This window comes from Malus sylvestris, chromosome 6, assembly GCF_916048215.2.
Source record: "Malus sylvestris chromosome 6, drMalSylv7.2, whole genome shotgun sequence".
Classification (NCBI taxonomy): Eukaryota; Viridiplantae; Streptophyta; class Magnoliopsida; order Rosales; family Rosaceae; genus Malus; species Malus sylvestris.
This window is the reverse complement of record NC_062265.1, coordinates 10,621,729-10,640,569: the sequence shown is the minus strand read 5'-3', so window position 1 is coordinate 10,640,569 and position 18,841 is coordinate 10,621,729. Positions and strand designations below refer to the sequence as shown.

Genomic DNA, 18,841 nt, shown 5'->3' with positions numbered 1-18,841 from the left:
TGTGCATGTGGCAAGATGCAAGTACAGTGACAATTTTGTTGGTTTTGTGAAAAAATAGTTGTTGATGTCACTAAACTTCAACTTAATTACTATACTACCACTATTCTCAAACTTCAACTTACTGGTACTCTTATCTGCAATGGCTAATTTTTGTTAAGAAACAGGTAACTTTTTTTTATAATTTTTTGTTAAAGAAGGTGCTAAATTTCTAATCTTACTTGCCCAACCATAATTTACCCAAAAATATTTTGGTGAGTTAAAATGTCTTATTTATTAATTAAAGTTAAGGAAATCACTCACACACATTTGATCGACTGATTATAAAAAAAATCTTCAAACAAAATATTACCTAATTATGATGTAAACAAATTTTGGGTAAATTACATAAAACTACCTCAACTATTGGGTCAGTCACAGCTTCATTCCCCATCTTTAAAAATTTTCAATGTCATACCTTATCTTCGAGTTTGTTGCAATGTCATACCTTATCTTCCGTCAGTTGTCTGTCAATTCTTCTGTTTAATGCTGATATGGCTTGAGTCGGGGCTCACTTTCTATTAAAAAATTAATAAACTACTAAAATATAATAATTTACCCTTAAAAAAAAAACACCCAAACACCCATCTTCCCCAACCCTTTCCCCTTCCCTGCAACCCAAATCCAAAACCACTCCCACCCACGCCAACATATCCCCCCCTCCCTTGACCCACCTCCTCATTCTCTGTTGTTGCCACATCATCGTCATCCTCCTCCTATCCAACCCCCAAGCTTTCAAGCTTGGCCACCGAGCATCCGCATTGCTTCCAAAACAGCAAGACGGCATGAAGAGGACAAGAATGAGGATGAGGAGGTCGAAGGGGAGTTGAAGATGTAGGAAAAGTAGGAGGTGATGAGGAAGGTCCCTGAGAAAATGAGGAGAATGAGGATGAGGAGGTCAAGGGTGGGCGACAGCGTGTGCTTGCAGCAGACGGTGCAATTAGGGTTTGAGGATTTGGGTTTGGGGGTTGGATAGGAGAAGGAGGAGGAGGATGACGTGGCAGCGGCAAAGAATGAGGATGTGGGTCTGGGGGGAGATGTTGGCGTGGGTGGGATCTGGGTTTGGGGTGGTTTTGGATTTGGGTTGCAGGGAAGGGGAAAAGGTCGGGGAAAATGGGTGTTTGGGTTTTTATTTTTTATTTTTTTAAGGGTAATTATTTAGGGTTTAGGGTTTGGGGTTTAGGTTTTAGGGTTTGGCATGGGTGGGAGTGGTTTTGGATTTGGGTTGCAGGGAATGGCAAGGGGTCGGGGAAGATGGATATTTGGGTGTTTATTTTTTTATTTTTTTAAGGGTAAATTATTATTTTTTTAATATTTTATTAATTTTTTAATAGAAAGTATGTAGTATCCCACATCGGCAGGGTGGGGGTTGGTCCCTGGCTTTATATGTACATGCCCCTCTCTTCCTAGCATGACGTGTTTTGGGTAGTGAGGTTCTCTTGCCCAGGAACAAATTCGTGAGGGCTTGGCTCAAAGTAGACAATATCGTGCTACGGCGGAGTCGGAATGTGACAATTTGGTATCAGAGCTAGACTCACCGTCCGTTCAGATGTGTTGACGAGGACTTTGGTCTCCTTAAAGGGGTGTATTATAGTATCCCACATAAGCGGGGTGGGGGTTGGTCCCTGGCCTTATATGTACATGACCCTCTTTTCCTAGCATGACGCATTTTGGGTAGTGAGGTTCTCTTGCCTAGGAACAAATCCGTGAGGGCTTGGCCCAAAGCGAACAATATCGTGCTACGGCAGAGTCGAGATGTGACAAAGTGGGCCCTGCCTCAAGCCACGTTAGCATTTAACAGAGGAATTGACAAACAACTGACGGAAGGTATGACAGTGCAACAAATTCAAAGATAAGGTATGACATTGAAATTTTTAAAGACGAGGTATGAAACTGTGACTGACCTAAAAGTTAAAGTAGTTTTATGTAATTTACCCAAAATTCTTTATTGCACAACAAATATTATAAAAAATTTACGAGATGTGAATAGTTGGTTAATTGGTTACATTGTGTTGATTGATTGGCTACTCAAATCCCCCAAAGTGTATTCAGAATAGTAGAAAACCCAATCATAGTCTTATGACATGCTCACTTATCACAAATTGGCATGTAAGGTATACATCATTTCCATTATCAAACACCTCCTCAATGCTACAGTCTAATAATGCTTTTATAGTTGCATGTGAGAAACATTAAGCTATACTCCGTCAATTGGTTTCAGATCTCCCACCCTAAATACAACGTATAAAATAAAAAAATCCATTATGAAGCAAGGACAAAAGTGTAATCTGGGACATAGTATGAGGGATAAGAAGGTAAAACAAGTAATGAGGAAGATGCACAAGTGTCATCAGAACTTTTGTCGTTGAAACTGTCCCAGCAGAAGCTCGTCTGACAAGTGACAGCTCCTCCTTAAAAGAGAAATCTAAGTCCAGACTCCAGAGAGAGACGTAGAGAGAGAGAAAAATAAGAGAAAGAAGAAAGGAATCCCAACGACCGAGAGAGAGAGGAGAAAGGAGAGGATGATTTGGGTTGTGGGAATAACGGATACGTGATCCCGTACACGCCCTTCCTGCGCTTGCTACTCGCTACTCTCTCTCTCTCCTATCTCTGTGGACAGAAGTATCTTTCCCTCCTTCAGTCCTTTGATGACCCCAGTGTGATCCGATTCTCTCTCCTCTCTCTCTCTCTCCCCCCCTTCACATGTTGAATCATTGGCAGGCAGCATTGTTTCTGGATTACAGTCCCTTAGATATGTTGGAGAAAATGAGAATTTAGTGAAGGAGAAGGAGAAGGAGAAGAAGAAGCAGAAGCAGATATTTCTTCACCTTGGTACTCTCTCTCTTTCTTTCTCTACATTTCCAAAATTTGCAGGAAGATGTGTTTTTTGGAATTTCGGTTGTCATATATAGACAATTTGCAATATGGGATTTCTGTTGCTTGAATTATTTTGTAGTGGTTGGGTGTTGAATGAATGTGTTGAGTAAAAGTAATGACCTTTTGGGTTTTCTTTTTAATTACAGGAAACTAACAGTTTGATGCATTAATAGTAATACTTCCTTTACTTTGAAGTAGTTTGGTTGTAAAACAACTTCCATGGCCCATGTTAGTAATTATTCACAAAACTATTTCCTAGATTTCCCCAAATACCAGAAATGAAAAAAAGAACATCATATTAACTTGTCTCACAACTTAGGGTATTGTCTCATCAAGAGTGATTAGGGATGGGCAATGGTTATGTGGACGGGTAATCGCGGTTAATTTACCCATAACCGTTTATACTCATACCCGCATAACCGTTTACTAAACGTTGGGTAATTGCCTAAACGGTTATACTCATACTCATAATTGCATACCCATTTAATCGTAACCGTTTAATACCCATTTACCCATTTATCATTTTTAACCCGTTTATCTTCTTTTTTTTACCATTACCATTTTTTCATCCGTCTATATGTTTTTTAACAACTTGAAAATTAAAAAAAAATTATCATAATTTTTTTTTTGACAATTAAACACCGTTATAGGTACATTCATCATACATTTCCAAATTTTAATTTTTTAAGTCCTTATACCATTTCAATAATTGAAATAATAGTTTACAGATGATATTTTTAATTGTTACAAATGAAGGTAAATATAATATTTGCTAAATATTATTGGGTTACAAAAATCATTTAGAAGACATTTCTGTCAAAGCATTTCTGTCAATTTCACGGTTACCCGCAAGGAATTTAAATTAATTTGGCCAATTCCTTGACGATGAAAATCATCATTCTTGTAGTAGTGTTATTGAGAGAATGACAGATGAATTCCTTGCTAATTTATTGGGTGCTAAGTATTATTGGATCGAGAACATGGTTTGTGTTAATTTTACATATATAAAATAAATGGGTAAACGGTTACCCGTTTATAACCGTGGTTAATACCCATAACCGTTCATTTAAATTTCGCGGGTAAACGGTTATACCCATAATCGTTTATTTATCTAAATGGTCACCCATAACCGTAACCGTTTAATTTAAATAGGTGGGTAACCGCGGTTACCTATAACCAATGGATACTTGTCCATCCGTAAGAGTGATACTTTCGTAAACCTTGTGTCTTTGTGGGGAACGAATTCCACACAAGCGTAGAAGAGAATTAGACAGGTTACGACAGTTGCAATTAGGATGACAGAGGTCTCATTAATTGTTTACTCGGGTTCAATGGATGTTTATACACCCTTCCTTTTGTTTTACATTTTTAAACTTACTTGTCAATCACTGTGCAGCTGGCAATTTAGGCATTAATTATAATTAGTGCAATCATAATTAGTTGCGTTTGGATTGGTTACGGTGACATAATTTTTAATTGCAATAATTAGTGTTGGTCAAACTATGGAGGAGAGGAGAGTACTGGAGAGGAGAGGACAGGGAAGGATAGTTGGCGGAGAACAGATTATCGCTAGAAAAATTCAGTTGGTGGGGGTGAGATCATAGCAAAATAGCAAGTGAGAGAGACTACAGCAGATATTTTGCAAACTCTTCCTTGAAACGGCAAAGAACAAAGTTTTGGTTGCCAGTGTAGAAACCACTTCTTATTACTTGCAATTAGTTAAACAGAGTTTTGTAGGGACTAGGCATGAAGTACGTTGTGGAAATTGGTTATAAATACTGTTATGTTCAAAGATGTAAAATCTGATTTGATGCAATTTCAGAAACAGAAAAAATGTTGATGCGGGGAGATCTTGATCTGAATTCAATGCGAGCATACACTGGTTCTCTAGACGATGTTGTGAGGAAGACTATGCTCAGCCAGGAGATTATGTTTAAAAAACAGGTATTAGGATACTCTAAATCCCAGGATAAAAGTTAGACATGGACTGAAATAATTTAGGACCACAGATCTTGTGTTTGTGTATGATTGGCTATCGTATAAAATAATTTGCATTGGGAAAACCTTGTCGTTGATTGACGTCATGTAAGGCTTGAAAAAAAAACAACATTTGTATCAATTGCACATGTGAGACTTTTACTGCTTAATTTTGGCAGATTGGAAATTTTGGGTTTACTCAAAGTAGGCTGCACTGAAGTTGCCTTACACGTGTTTAAGATACAAATGGGGGAAAATGCGAAAAAAATGGATTCCACTCTATTTAATTTTTACTACTGATTTTCCTTCAGGTTCATGAACTCCATCATCTATATAGGATACAGAAGACACTGATGCAGAACCTTGGCAGGATGGAGTTTGGTAGATACAATCATAGCATAGCTGGTGCTGACTTCAATCTTTTACCTCGGAGAAATTATGGAAGAGACGAACATATGGTAAGTGTGGTTTTATGATGAAGGGGAGTGGAAGCAGCCACAGTTTGTGCTCCCACTCGGCCCTTGTTTGTTTCGTTGCAGTGTATGTGGTATTTTCAGACTGATAGCAGTAGGTCTAAGGCAGAATATATGGACCGAAATTTGGTCTCGCCTTTGTAACAAACTTATCAACTAATTTGGTCAAGATCTATCCTGAGGCAGAGATAAATGAAGTATCTAGTCTTTAGAGATGGGTCGATAAGTAACCTAGTTTCATTGTATATTACTTGTTATTTATGGTGTTAGTGTGGTGATTTGGTGCTTGTCTTTGAAGTTCGCTTTACACAATCTATATTTCAGGACTTGTTAGAACGGTGCAAGGGTGTAGATGATAAGATTCAGCCGAGGAATCCTGAGCTTAAACTTCACACAGATCAATGCATTAGCTATATCGGTAAGAATCTCCCCAAGGATAATAATACAAGGTATCACTTGAAAGTAACTCTGGAACTTAGGTGATCTCTTTGTTGTGATAATGTCGCAGATCCAGCGGAGCTGAAGCTTTCCCTGAGCATTCAAGAGGACAATAGGAAAGAGGGAGGTACTAAGAGGATTTGGTTTGATTTAGAAACTCATTCCTGCTCGCAACACATGATTGATTTAGAAGAACCGATTGAAAGGACATCAAATGAGGGCTTGGAACAGTCACCTTCCTTCAGCAGTACTGCTCCAATAACAAGCGCCAGGGGCACAAACAATTCAGAAGTTTCTGTCCTCTTTGATCCGATCATCTCGAGTAGTGTGAAGAAAAATATATTCTTTCATGCTGCTGAGAGTAACCCTCATTTAGATGGCAGTGAGTGGAATCCTTTCAATCAAGGTATGGGTTCAGTTATTCTGTGCACAACTATTTACGTGGCATTGAGTTGTTTCTGAAGGTTCAGTCTTGTGCACACTTTAGAATTTGTGTTGGTCTCTTTTTTCAGGATTAGAAAAGCGTTCTGGTGGCATTGCAATTAACAATTCATCCACCACAAGGCAGCATTTCGGTTCATATGAAACAGGGCTACTGGACCTTAACAAAATTCAGAATGATGATTCATCTTGTCTCTCAAATGATCATACAGTAGCCCATTTTTCAACAGCTAGCTCTTCACATTTACGCGGATTAGTTAGCAAGGTAGAGGAGGGCACTCATTGTTACGAAACTGGGAAAAAACTAAATAATAATGGCTCAATTGAAACTTTGGAAAGGTTTCAAAAATACAATGCTGGAAACGTCAAAGTTGATGGATCAAGCATAAGTGGAATGGGCAATGTAAGCTTGGAGGCTGCGCCTAGATCGAAGATAGACCTCCAGGAAGCAGTTGGTTTCCACAGTAATGACTCCAGTAATGGAAACAACGGGTTTGTCATAAAGCTCCTAAACAGTCGAAGTAGTTCGTGCACTTCTGCTAGACAAGTAAATTGTGAGAACAACAAAGTAGAAGACCCTGTATTTTCATATACTGATCATTGTCGAAAAGTTGATCCAGATGGACATGGCAATATTTCTTCTGCTTCATGTAAACCATGCTGCATTGGGGAAGATGATTCCAGAAGCGTAAAGACTATGCAGTCTGAAATTGAATATGGAACCTCAAATCCCTTTTCCGTTGATCAGTTTTCAGGAACACATGTAGGGTCTCAAGTTTCAGAAACCTTAATGGGTGAGCAGGACCGAAGATCTTCTGACAACAGTGAATTAAAACACAAAGACCTTGACAAGGGAGGGGATTCAGCTGAACTGAATGTTTTGATCAGAGCAGCTGAAGCACTTGTCAGAATCTCATTGGAGAGTTCATCATGTTGTCATGATTGCACTTACGAAGTAGGAGGTGCAAATAAGATGGAAACGAAGGGGAGTGAACAACCGCAGTGTTCTTCTGATTCTTATGAGTTACTCACACTAAATCTAATAGAGAGCACTGAAGATGACTATTGCGTGTCATTAAAGCCTTCTGAGGTGAATTACAATGACAGTAAGGAATTTGGGGTTAAGTTGAGAAGAGGGAGGAGAATGAAAGATTTTCAGAGGGACATTCTTCCAGGTCTGGCATCTCTTTCCAGACACGAAATTCGTGAAGATATTAACATTATGGAGACAGTTTTAAGATCAAGAGAGTACAAAAAGCTAAGAGGCAAGGTGGCTGATTATCAGAGCTGGTGTACTCCTGTCAAAAACAAACGTTCGCGACTCAACTATGTTCCGCGGAGGAAAAGAAATTTATGAGAAGCTTAAGTTGGGAAGGACAGAGACTGTGGTCTGATTCATGTACTGATCTTAGTATTAGTATTGGTAACCGGATAAGTGCTCACGCAGAAATTCAAAAATAATGATTCAGAATTTGTTATCATTTATAGTTTTTTCTCGTGCTTGATGAGCTTACAAGAGCCAAAGAAGGTTTCTAGAACGATTGCTTTCCCTATGAAGAGACAGAATTTTCTGATTCTTCAGGAGCACTTTAGGCCACACAATTGACGATGTAATGAACAGATTTTGGAAGAAAAGAACTTAGATGTAGACTTATGAAACATGTTTCTGCAGCTTTTGTTCGCTTTGATTTTGCGATTGTTTTGTTTGAGCATTCAAGTTGGTAGAATTCGTAGTTGCATACTCGGCCGAAGATTTAGCCCAACCAAATGAGTTCTATGGATACAATAATTCGAAAATTTTACTATGCTCGAGTGTAGGAGATGCGTCAAAGTGATGAATGATTGAATGTACAGTCAATCCAACGAATATGTATACAAAAAAATCCCCAAAATTTGAGTATACAGAATCCTGTGAAATTAATAAACGATGCAGTAAAGTGATGAGTGGAGGCAAAGCGACTAGTTGCCACCCTTTGGGAGCAAGCATGCTTCAAGCTAGTTAATTAGTGGGAATAGATTGATGGGTAAGTCGAATAATGCTACATAAAACCAAACTCTTCACTCAAGTCATCGAATCCTTATTCGTCGTCTTCTTTGCTACATGCCCCACAATTCACAAATGCAAATTATGAGATAATAACATTGAATTCATATGCAAATTTTGAAAACAAACTTTGTAATAGTTTTCCTCCAGATACTTTTTGTTGATTAATTTTGTTTGGAATTAAGGACTGATAAAAGAGGGGAGAGAGTGTGGAAAGAATTGAAGCCTTTGTGGTTATAAGGGACGGAGAGAGTAGCGTAATGAGTTAAGATTTTAGAATAAGTTCAAACTTCGGTTTCCTCCATGTACAAATGAATTTTGATTACTTAATTTGTTTCTTGATTTTTTTATCACTTATTTTGTTTCCTTGCATACTTATGGTTATTTTTGCGTTTGAGTTGAATTAATCAAAGAAGAATCAAGCGAAAGAAATAAATAGGAGTGTGCAGATTACATATGGAAGAAAAAAAAGTGAGAAAATCATTTTCCTATTTTTTCTAGCAGCCAGATATTGAAAATGGATTAAACAACATTTTATTTTGTTAGTCAATTTTAGATTTTTAAAAGGCGATACTTTAAGCGACACTAAGTTATGATCTTATAGATGAAAAATGATTGCATTCTTTCATGTGTGAACTTACTTGTTCCCCCATTTATGATTAGCACGTCATCACTGTAAAGACGAAGTATTAGTATATACTTTTTTCAACATCCTATTGAGATTTATGATTTTTAAATAGATGAAGCATGCAATTTATTATTAAAATTTATGATTTTTAAACAGATGAAGCATGCAATTTATCATTCTTCCCTGTACTCCACTCTCTCTCTCTCAATCAATGTAAGATTTGTCAGATATTGTATTGGTTAGTGACTTAGTGGGTTGTGAAACTTAAGGCACCATTGACTATCTGGGCAGCAAGCTCTTGTTTATTTCAAAATATAACCAAAGATCTGATGAAGTGGATGATGAATATTTTATCCACTAAAGCATCACACTACATTGGGTGGTTTCTGCCACGTTGCTTTTACCCTTATCACAGAGTCACATTGATATGCCCGAATATTGAGGTTGCGATTGCATAATTTGCATGAATATTAATCTGCAATTGAATCATGGAAAGGGAATCAGGTGTCTGTCTTTCAAGGAACCCAGGAATGGATTTCACAATTCATGAGGTTGCTCAAAGCAGTTTGAAGCATGCCCATCGCCTCTTTGGTTGCATCTCTGAGAAAAAGCATAAGAGAAGTGCTCAAGAAGTAAGCCTGTTTGCTCAAGATGCAGTAAACGAATTCCGCAAACTGCTTACTCTCCTTGATGGATCAATCTTATCAAATCAGAAGAGGATCAGAAGGGGTCCACTGCCCGAATCCCATGGCATAAACCAGGTTGAACTGTTGGAATCCCATCACCCTTGCTTAGGGTTTAGACAGTTGTTTAGTAATACTCATCAGAGTGATCATGTAGCTGCAAATGTGATCCGCAGTAATGGCTTTAGCATGGGTAGAGAGCGAAAACCGAGCCTGGCATTGCAACAAGGCCACTGTGAAACCAGTGTGGTTCTTCCTAATAATTTGATCATGGGTTTGAACCAATTCTCACAGAAGCCTAGTACTTCTTTGATCAGTATGGACGGAAGTAGCATTAACACGCAGACGTGGATGATTCACTATTCTTCGTCTGAACTCTTCGCTTCTCGAGATAGCGACTCTATGTTTTCTTCTAAAAAGAAGTGTGAAGAAGCCAGTACAAGATGTTTAGCCTCTACCGGTGGATGTCATTGCTCAAAGAGAAGGTATTTCAGTCCTAATTAAAATACAATCCTATACATGACTGCTTTTTGTTGTTTTTTATACAATTTTATAATTGGTTTTTTTTGTTTGCTGTTTTCTTGTTGCTTGCTAAAGGTTACTAATCTCTTATGTTTGTTCATCTCCTCACAGGAAACTGAGAATAAAGAGAAGAATACGAGTTCCGGCTGTGAGCAATAAGCTAGCTGATATACCTCCTGATGACTATTCTTGGAGGAAGTATGGGCAGAAGCCTATCAAAGGGTCTCCATATCCTAGGTATTTCTATGTTATTATTTTCATTTCCATATAGATTTCGAAAAGTCTCCTAAACTGCATACAAGTTAACCACTAACCATTAAGCTGCACCGGTTTCCAATCTCAGCGTTAAGATTATTTGATGTGTATATATATGTTTAATTCTATCATGCATACGCTTCTATCATGTATGCGTGCATATCTTGTCATTGTCCTGCTAGTAAAGCATAGATTCGATGTTTAATCACCAACTAATGGTCAATTAAGTACAAAATCTGAATGTTATGCTTAACCATTGCCAAGGGTTTAGCTGATATGTCTGTCCAATCATGCTTTTGGTTTCAAAGGAGTTATTACAAATGCAGCTGTGTGCGAGGATGTCCTGCACGAAAGCATGTCGAACGATGCTTGGAGGATCCTAACATGTTGGTTGTTACATATGAAGGCAATCATCAACACCCGAGGTTTACATTTCAGGCACCCTCTGTTGCGATTTAAGTTCACCAAATGAATCAAAATAGGCCGACATTTCACAGCTTGACCTGGTTTTACATTGTAAGCTTCTCTTCTGCTCAAATCCTGAAACTGTTAAAAGTGTAACTTTGAAGTGTGATCTACTCCTCCGTCCCAATTTTTGTCTTTAATAATGTTTTTACTCAGATCAGATCATTGTACATATTTACATGTGAAAAGTTGTATTTGAATTACATCCCTTATGGTCTTATGGTTGTGAAGAAACCAAGTTAAAAATGCACCAGATTCTCAGCTTTGTTGACGCCACAATTTGGTCAGTGAAAATTGCCATGTGTGAGATGGCAAGCTGAAAATAAAGCAAAAACAAGCAGGCTAACGTTGTTGAGAGAAAGAATGAATGACGATGTAGTGCAGGTGCAGGATATGCAATGGCCTTTCCTTATTGCAAACCCTAAATGACCCAAGTGGGCTCCCAACTTTTATTTAATTAGATGGGCTCAAATTTGAAAGACCACGATGTGTGGCTGGTCGTGACCAATTGTGAGGACAAGTAGAATGCTTTTATAATTTAGGAAAACTAATAATTTTTTTTTTAAATCTTTACATTTTACTTAAAAATCATTCATCAACTTTATTTATTTATTTAATAATAAGAACAATATATATATATATATATAACCTAACTTGTGTTGGGCGCGTCACCTCCCTCCCCCCCCCCTCCACATTCCACTTTTTTCTCTCATTGTCAGCTAATTAATATATATATATATATATATATATATTTTTTTTTTTTTTGCTTAAAATACTTCAAATTGAATTACATTCTCTAGCTTTATTTTTGTGGTGTTGTTTTTCAATAGTAGTCTTCATGATGATGAAATTTTTTTCAATATGCTCGGAACACGGGATAGTACACCACTTGTCTTTATACAAGTTATGAGATTCTTGTGTTAAAAGATTAATAACATAAAAAATAAAATTTTCCACCACTTACATATTAATACATGGTATACCATTTTGTATTATGGGCACAAGGAAAAATTTCTCCAAGATGATACCCAAGCTCAAGAAATTGTATGGAGAGCTATATTTATTATTGTAGGTATGTAAAAAATGTGAGGAAATTTTAATTTGGTAATTGAAAATAGCTTTTTAAATATAATTACTAAGAACATAATCTTTGCAAGGTTTTGATCTAAAAGATCACTTTTGTGTTCATCGTTTTCTGCGCAATGGGTGCTTTTACAGAACCAAAAATGGTCTAAGTTTCAAACCTTATGAAATTGAACCAAGAATTAAACACTATTTATAAAACTTGACCAATAAGTAGACACTATTCATGAAACTAGACCAATAAGTAGAGACTATTTATGAAACTGGACCAATAAGTTGACACTATTTATAAAACTGTTGACCCTAGAAACTACCAAGCCTACGTGGCGCGCAGGCCGAGTAATCTACAGGCTAACTACGTTCTTCGATGAATGCGGGGCGTGCCAACTCGTCGACCGAGCTTGGCCAAGGAGTAAATTTGTTGGTGTTGCGTTGGGTGCGCGGTTGACTTCTACATCTTGTGATTGCGACCGAGGAAGGAACACGTCTCGGCCTCTTGGGTTCTCGAACCTGAAGACAAGGTTACTATTCTTTACGAAGTTCACGAATCGTCGTCGTCGGACTCGGTCACAGTGATGTTATTCGTCAGAGTAAACTCTCTCCGAATCGACACCAAAGTGTAAGGGCATAAATACTCAAAACAGATATAAGTCTTGATGGTGAACGTGGTTCGGCCGTCCGAATGCCGAACTCTAAATCCTACTTGGGAGTATCCAATCATAAAACAACTCGGCGTGCAATGCGCCGAGCTCGATATACCGTAACACCTCACTTCGCCGAGAAGGCTAATGAGATGACCTCAATCAATAAGGACCCGGAAATCCTCCTCGACCGAGACTTGGATAGGTAACCAACCGTTCTCGCCGCAGTGCTGTTGATGCCAACGGAAGATGCTGCGAGATCGACTGATTCTACGGTGATAGAGCTATCTATGCCGACTTAAGATATCATCGGTTGCTTCCACAGTGCTGTTGATGCCAACGGAAGATGTGTCAGCGAAAAAGAAAGAAAAAATCTCAAGTTGTTGAGAGTTTGCGCAGGGCAGTTTTGTATTGATTTGCAGGGGGCTTGAATGATGCACAGCCTCTTCTATTTATAGCAACGGTTCCACCCAAGGTCGAGTTAAAACCCTACTCGGACTAGGTCTTCTTCTCCTGATCAGCACCAACTCGGCCAGTCCTATTTTCACTAGGATTGTGAACCTAGTCCTTAATCAAGCCGGATTCGCTTCCGGGTTATTAATCCTACCGAGACTCCCTATTGCACTAGGACTCGACTTGTCTTGTGTTGTGACCTAGCCGACCTAGGTTTAGAGGCCCACGTGCTGAACGATCCATGGCATTCTTATCGCAAGGCCTTCCGGGCCGAGAATGATTCTATACTCGGCCCAAACAATTATTTTGGGCCCAAACAAAAACGAAAACAAGAATTATGCATTATTTCCAAAACTAAACCGATAGGTGGAAACTATTTATGAAACTGGAGTAAGAATTAGACAATAGTTATAAAAACCTGACCAAGAGTTAGGCACTATTTATGAAAGTAGACCAATAACTAGACACTATTTATGAAATTGAACCAAGAAAGAGACACTATTAATGAAACTGGGCCCAATAACTAGGCATTATTTACGAAATATGACCAAGAACTAGACACTATTTATGAAAGTGGACAAAAAACTAGGCATTATTTATGAAATTTGACCAATAAATAGTATAGTACCGTTCAGTTTCATAAATAGTGTTCAGTTTCATAAACAGTGTACATGTCCCGTGTGTCAGTTTTTATTATTATTATTATTATTTTATTTTTTTATAATTGTGTCATTTTCATTAAAATTTATATTTTTTGTCATTTTTATTAAAATTTAAGGGTTTTTCATTAAAATTTAATTTTTTTTTTCATTTAATAAAGTTATAAACTCCGTCTGTGTAAGTTTATCTTACATTGCCGATCCCAAGCCCGGATAAAGGAGGAGGGGGAGGGCGTCAGGTAGTTGACAGCCAGCACTCCTAGTTTACGTCGAATCTTTATTTAATAAAGTTATAGCATGGTTTTTTGTTAAAATAAATTTAGCCCAAGCCCTTTTCATGAAAGTTCCCTTTTAATTTTGATCAAAATAGTTTTCATAAAACTATTTTCTTCTTCTATATATTTGTTTCTATATTTATTTCTGGAGTACAATGTGGAAGAATGAAACTCAAAGAACTGAGGAGGACTGTAGCAGCGGTGGAGCATGTGGTTTACTCCGATGCATAGCAAAGAACCTTAACATGATTTAACATGCCGTGAATCCTCTTAAAAGATGTTTGATATCGTATCAGAATCTTGTTTACAAGTGTTCCTGAGTTTGATCTTCATTCCCCACATCTTTATTGATTTACAAAGCTCTTGGTGAGGCTTCACTTACATGTTTGTCTCGCTCTTCTACAATATGGGCGTTTAAGCTTTTTGAGACTGGTTTCTAAAAAAAAAAATTGAGACTAGCGATTCCCTAGCATGCCCTACCAAGTAATTAGATTAACCAATATTTTACATTATATTATAATTATGTGCCTGGCTCTCAAGCTTCGGCTCAATTCGATACGGCTAATTTCCCCCACATATCCTTTGCAAACAAATCCTAAAGGCCCACCAATTTGTCTGAAGTAGTTTCTAGCCAGAAGATCTCACAGGCTTGACAGAGATATGTAAATAACATTCTGTCTTAGGCATAAGACAAACCATCATTAATTCAAGCACACCAAACACCGTGTATTGACCCTTTTTTTTTTTGAACAAACGATATTATCTACATTAAGAGGGAGGGATGAATTTGGCTTCACAATAAGCTCATAATGATGTGGTTCAAATTCGCCTTAACAAATTCTAATTCCAATACACACAAGCTTTTAGTTCCCTTTACTACTTATTTGGAAATATAAATGGATTGGTTCATCTCTTAACAAATCTTCAACGTATATTAGAACTTTCACTAAAAGACACTACATAGTCAATAATAGTGTCCCATTTTTCTCTAGAAGAGATATCGGAGGATGTGGGAATCAAAATTCTCCTCTTGTATCGTTAAAGTATTTCATTTTGTTTCATTATGTATCGCATCACTTCAGCTTATTCTCGAGACCTTAGGTAAAGATTGAATATGTTTAACCACCTAAGTTATAAGTCATTTTAGTGTCTCTTTAGTGTCCATTAAGTTCATCTTTATTGCCTGTTTTAGAGGAAAAAAAATTATTTTTCATTGAACATTTATAAGAAGTTCTACATAAGTAAATTTCCCTCACTCATTTTGACTTTTCATATTTCTAATTATGGTTTTTTTTCCCTACAAGTTGCATTTGATTACACTTTCTCGACATTGGATTCTCCTTTCTGAAGGATGTATGATTTTGATGTTTCATTTCAATAGTATACATTCTTTTAGAAATGGATAAATGCTAGAAAGACCAAATTTTAAAATCAAATTACGTGTCCCAAATAATAAACAAGCATGTTAATCGACATTTCATTAACAATCTAATCATCTATAACCACATCATTTGGTTTGTAAATTTAGTTTAAAAAAATTTGATCTCCCTAGCATTACTCGAAATATATATCATTGATATTGAATCATTAAGGTCCTTTAAGAAATATGATGTTTTATTTATTTATTTTCATCAAAAGTGTGCTAGCTCGAACGCTTATTGAATGATGGGTGTAGATTGATGCATATGCATGAACGAGTGATGGCTGATGAGTGCCAGCAGCAGAAGGTGTTATATAAAGTTGGGCACCATCCTATGTTATCCATTCTCAACCATTAGTTATGCTTAATCTGCTGAAGTGGGAGGTCCAATATCATAATAATAAGCATAAGCCGCATGAAAATCCATCGAATTATGGTTGATGTAGAAATCAAGTTTGAAGGTTATTGCAGTCAATCGTTTTGCATGATTTGTCCCTTTGAACCTGCATCTGCATGCTTCCTTTTCTTCTCGAATATTATCATCAAAAGCAGAATTTATGATTACTGAGTCTTGGATAAATGTATAGATAGTTGAAACTCACATCACAAGGAATGATTCCACCTTGGGAAAAAGTGAGTAACTTGGAAAGATTGATTGATGTCGACATAAGTTGAGGATTTTATATTTTTCATGTGATTCAACAAGCAAGTCCTCAATTTAGGTCTTCTCTAGAATGTTACCGATTCGACGACGCTCTAATGAGAGCAAAATGGAAGATGTTTAAACACTGTCGAGAGGTTACTGACAATTTGATTATCATATCCAACACTTAACCAAATTCACCGGGAGAAAATACTCTTACTAAATGTTACTAAAACTTGAACCATTAAAAGATAGGTGAATAATGTATATAAACTTGAAGAATATTTCATAAACATTATATATATATATCTCATCCATGAGAGGATTAATTTGGTAAAATCTATGTCTAAAAGGAAAATTTCCTCCTTTATATTAAACACGCAAACACTTGTGAACGTACACATTTAACAAGCTAAAAGTGGCTTAAGGATCAACTTTGTTGTTATAAAATTGCCCTTGCGAGGTAACTCGTGTATACAACTTACAAGTAGTCCTATATTAATTTGTTTTGTGAATATGATAAATTGTTGTATGAGAAAATCGACCAACCATCTAGTAAAACTGTACAAGTTAGCAACTTTCTAAAAACAATCATTTTTCAATAGACGTGAAAGGGATCCTTGTGTTCAATCTTCCATCATTTGGTAGAAAAATTTGTCCTCATAAAAAGTCAATAGTATTTCCCTCAAATCTTTTTGGCCAAAAAGGAAGCACATTTGTCACCATACTTATCTCCTTTTAGCCAATCCGCTTCCTTTCTCCTCGCCATCATAGACAAGAGGACATATACATAATATAAGATATATAATATAGCTAGGTCACAAGTCCTATGAAACTGACGGACTTCCACCAGAACCATTGAATTACGAAGAGAAAAAAAAATCTGTGGGAGATACGTCTTATATGTGCAACTTGGTTGTCGAAAGTCTGTCGAAAGTTTTTATCGGAAATTTCTACGTCGCATTATGACATGTCTGTTCTCGTTGATCTTTTTGGTGCATGTTAATCTTTAAGTTTTGCTGAAATAACCTCATTTTGGAGCTCAAGGCTAAAGCATATTGGAACCCTAATTCCAATTAATATTAATTTGATCCACATATCTGGTGCAATTTGGATTTCGCAGACTCATTGGATTCTTGATAAGAGCTCTGCATTTCTAATCCTCAGGTCCACTCTCATGAGCCTTCTTATGTCTTAAGCTATAGCTAACAGTCTTAACAGACTCTAACAACTACTAACAGTCTAAAGTTTCTCTGACAAACTTTAGCTGCGGTGGCACTCTTCTGCTGATGTGGCATTTAGCTGATATGGTTTTATCTTCAACATCCCCCCTCAATCTCAACTGGGGCTTCCAAGTTGAAGATTGTAATAGTGTCTAACAAAAGCTGGATTGTGAAGTCCTTTAGTCAATACATCTGCAATTTGTTCATCTGTTAGTATATACACCACTTCTTTGTTCATCTGTTGGAATATACACCACTTCCAAATCTCTCTTCTAAACTCTCTCCCTTACATAATGGTAGTTTGTGTCTAAGTGCTTTATTCTTGAATGAAATACAGGATTTACACTTAATGCAATTGCAACATATTTGAATCACTGGAGGATTAGACAAAGCAACAACTAAATCTTTCAAAATATTTCTCACCCAAGTAATGTCAGATGCAGTATGTCATAGAGCTTTGTATTTAGCTTCAGTTGAACTTCTAGACACTGAGCTTTGCTTCTTTGATTGCCATGAGATTGGATCCCAAAAACACCACATAACCAGTCATTGATCTTTTGGTATTAAGATTAGCAGCCCAATCTAAGTTTGAAAATGCAGTAAACTAAACTAATGTGTCTGCAGAATATGTAATCCCATGGTAATTGTACCTTGGAGATATCTAAGAATTCTTTTGACAGCTCCATAATGCAATTCAGTGGGTGCAGTCATGAATTGGCATACTGAATTTACTGCAAAAGCATTGTAGGGCCTAGTGAAGTCAAATACTGCAATGAACTAACCAAACTTTTGTATACTATTGAATCTGTCAATAAGGTACCTTCTGCATCAAATAACTAATATAAGGTTAATAAGGTATAGCTACAGACTCACATGAATCCATTCCTGCTTCGTGAATCAAGCCTTAAATGTATTTAGATTGATTTACTGACATATCACCATTTGACTTATAATTGATCTGTAATCCTAGGAAATAGGTCAGCTTACCCATATTCTTGAGTTTAAACACTTCAGAGAGTTCTTGAATAACCAATTGTACTTTTGATGGGATAGAACCAGTAATGGTGATATCATCCACATATAGTAACAGAATAACCATATATGAACCATCATTCTTCACAAATAGACTTGTATAAGAAGAAGAAGAAACAATGAAATTCAAAGTTGCTAGGTAACTTTGTAAACTTTGAGATCCATGCTCTTAGGGCCTACTTTAAACCATATAATGACTTGATCAATTTGCATACATATGTGGGATAAGTAGCATCAACAAAGCCCTGAGGTTGTTTCATATACATCTCTTCCTGTAAATCACCATGCATGAGGCATTTTTAAGGTCTAATTACCTAAGATCCCAATGATTAACAACAATCAAGGCTTATACCATCCTAACTATTGTACGTCTTACCACAAGACTAAAAGTATCCAGATAATCAATACCATGCTCATGAGAAAAACCTTAAGCCACTAGTTTGGCTTTTTATCTTAATACACTTCATTTGAGTTTTTTTTTAACCTTGTATACCCACTTACTTCCAACAATGGCTCTATCGTCTGGAGGTGGCACTAAAATCCATGTTCCTTGAGCCCTGAGTGAATTATATT

General features: G+C 36.9%; 2 protein-coding genes across 5 annotated transcripts; both read left to right on the top strand.

Moving 5' to 3' along the window:
- Positions 1–2,404: 2,404 nt before the first annotated feature.
- On the top strand, positions 2,405–7,913 carry LOC126626461 (uncharacterized). 3 transcript variants are annotated; one of them, XM_050295785.1, is made up of 6 exons: positions 2,405–2,868; positions 4,742–4,857; positions 5,202–5,348; positions 5,688–5,781; positions 5,872–6,207; positions 6,314–7,913. In XM_050295785.1, the coding sequence occupies exons 2-6, from the start codon at positions 4,747–4,749 to the stop codon at positions 7,597–7,599; spliced, it is 1,974 nt and encodes a 657-aa protein (XP_050151742.1). In that variant the 5' UTR covers positions 2,405–2,868; positions 4,742–4,746; the 3' UTR covers positions 7,600–7,913. The 3 variants fall into 3 exon arrangements, with proteins under 3 accessions (XP_050151742.1, XP_050151741.1, XP_050151743.1); XM_050295784.1 differs by having other exon boundaries at positions 4,736–4,857; XM_050295786.1 differs by lacking the exon at positions 4,742–4,857.
- Positions 7,914–9,092: 1,179 nt separating this feature from the next.
- LOC126626463 (probable WRKY transcription factor 15) lies at positions 9,093–11,111 on the top strand. Of its 2 annotated transcripts, none has more exons than XM_050295788.1 (3): positions 9,093–10,082; positions 10,231–10,356; positions 10,639–10,777. In XM_050295788.1, exons 1-3 carry the CDS (start codon positions 9,403–9,405, stop codon positions 10,643–10,645), a joined length of 813 nt encoding a protein of 270 aa, XP_050151745.1. In that variant the 5' UTR covers positions 9,093–9,402; the 3' UTR covers positions 10,646–10,777. The 2 variants fall into 2 exon arrangements, with proteins under 2 accessions (XP_050151745.1, XP_050151744.1); XM_050295787.1 differs by having other exon boundaries at positions 9,097–10,082; positions 10,683–11,111.
- Positions 11,112–18,841: the final 7,730 nt, after the last annotated feature.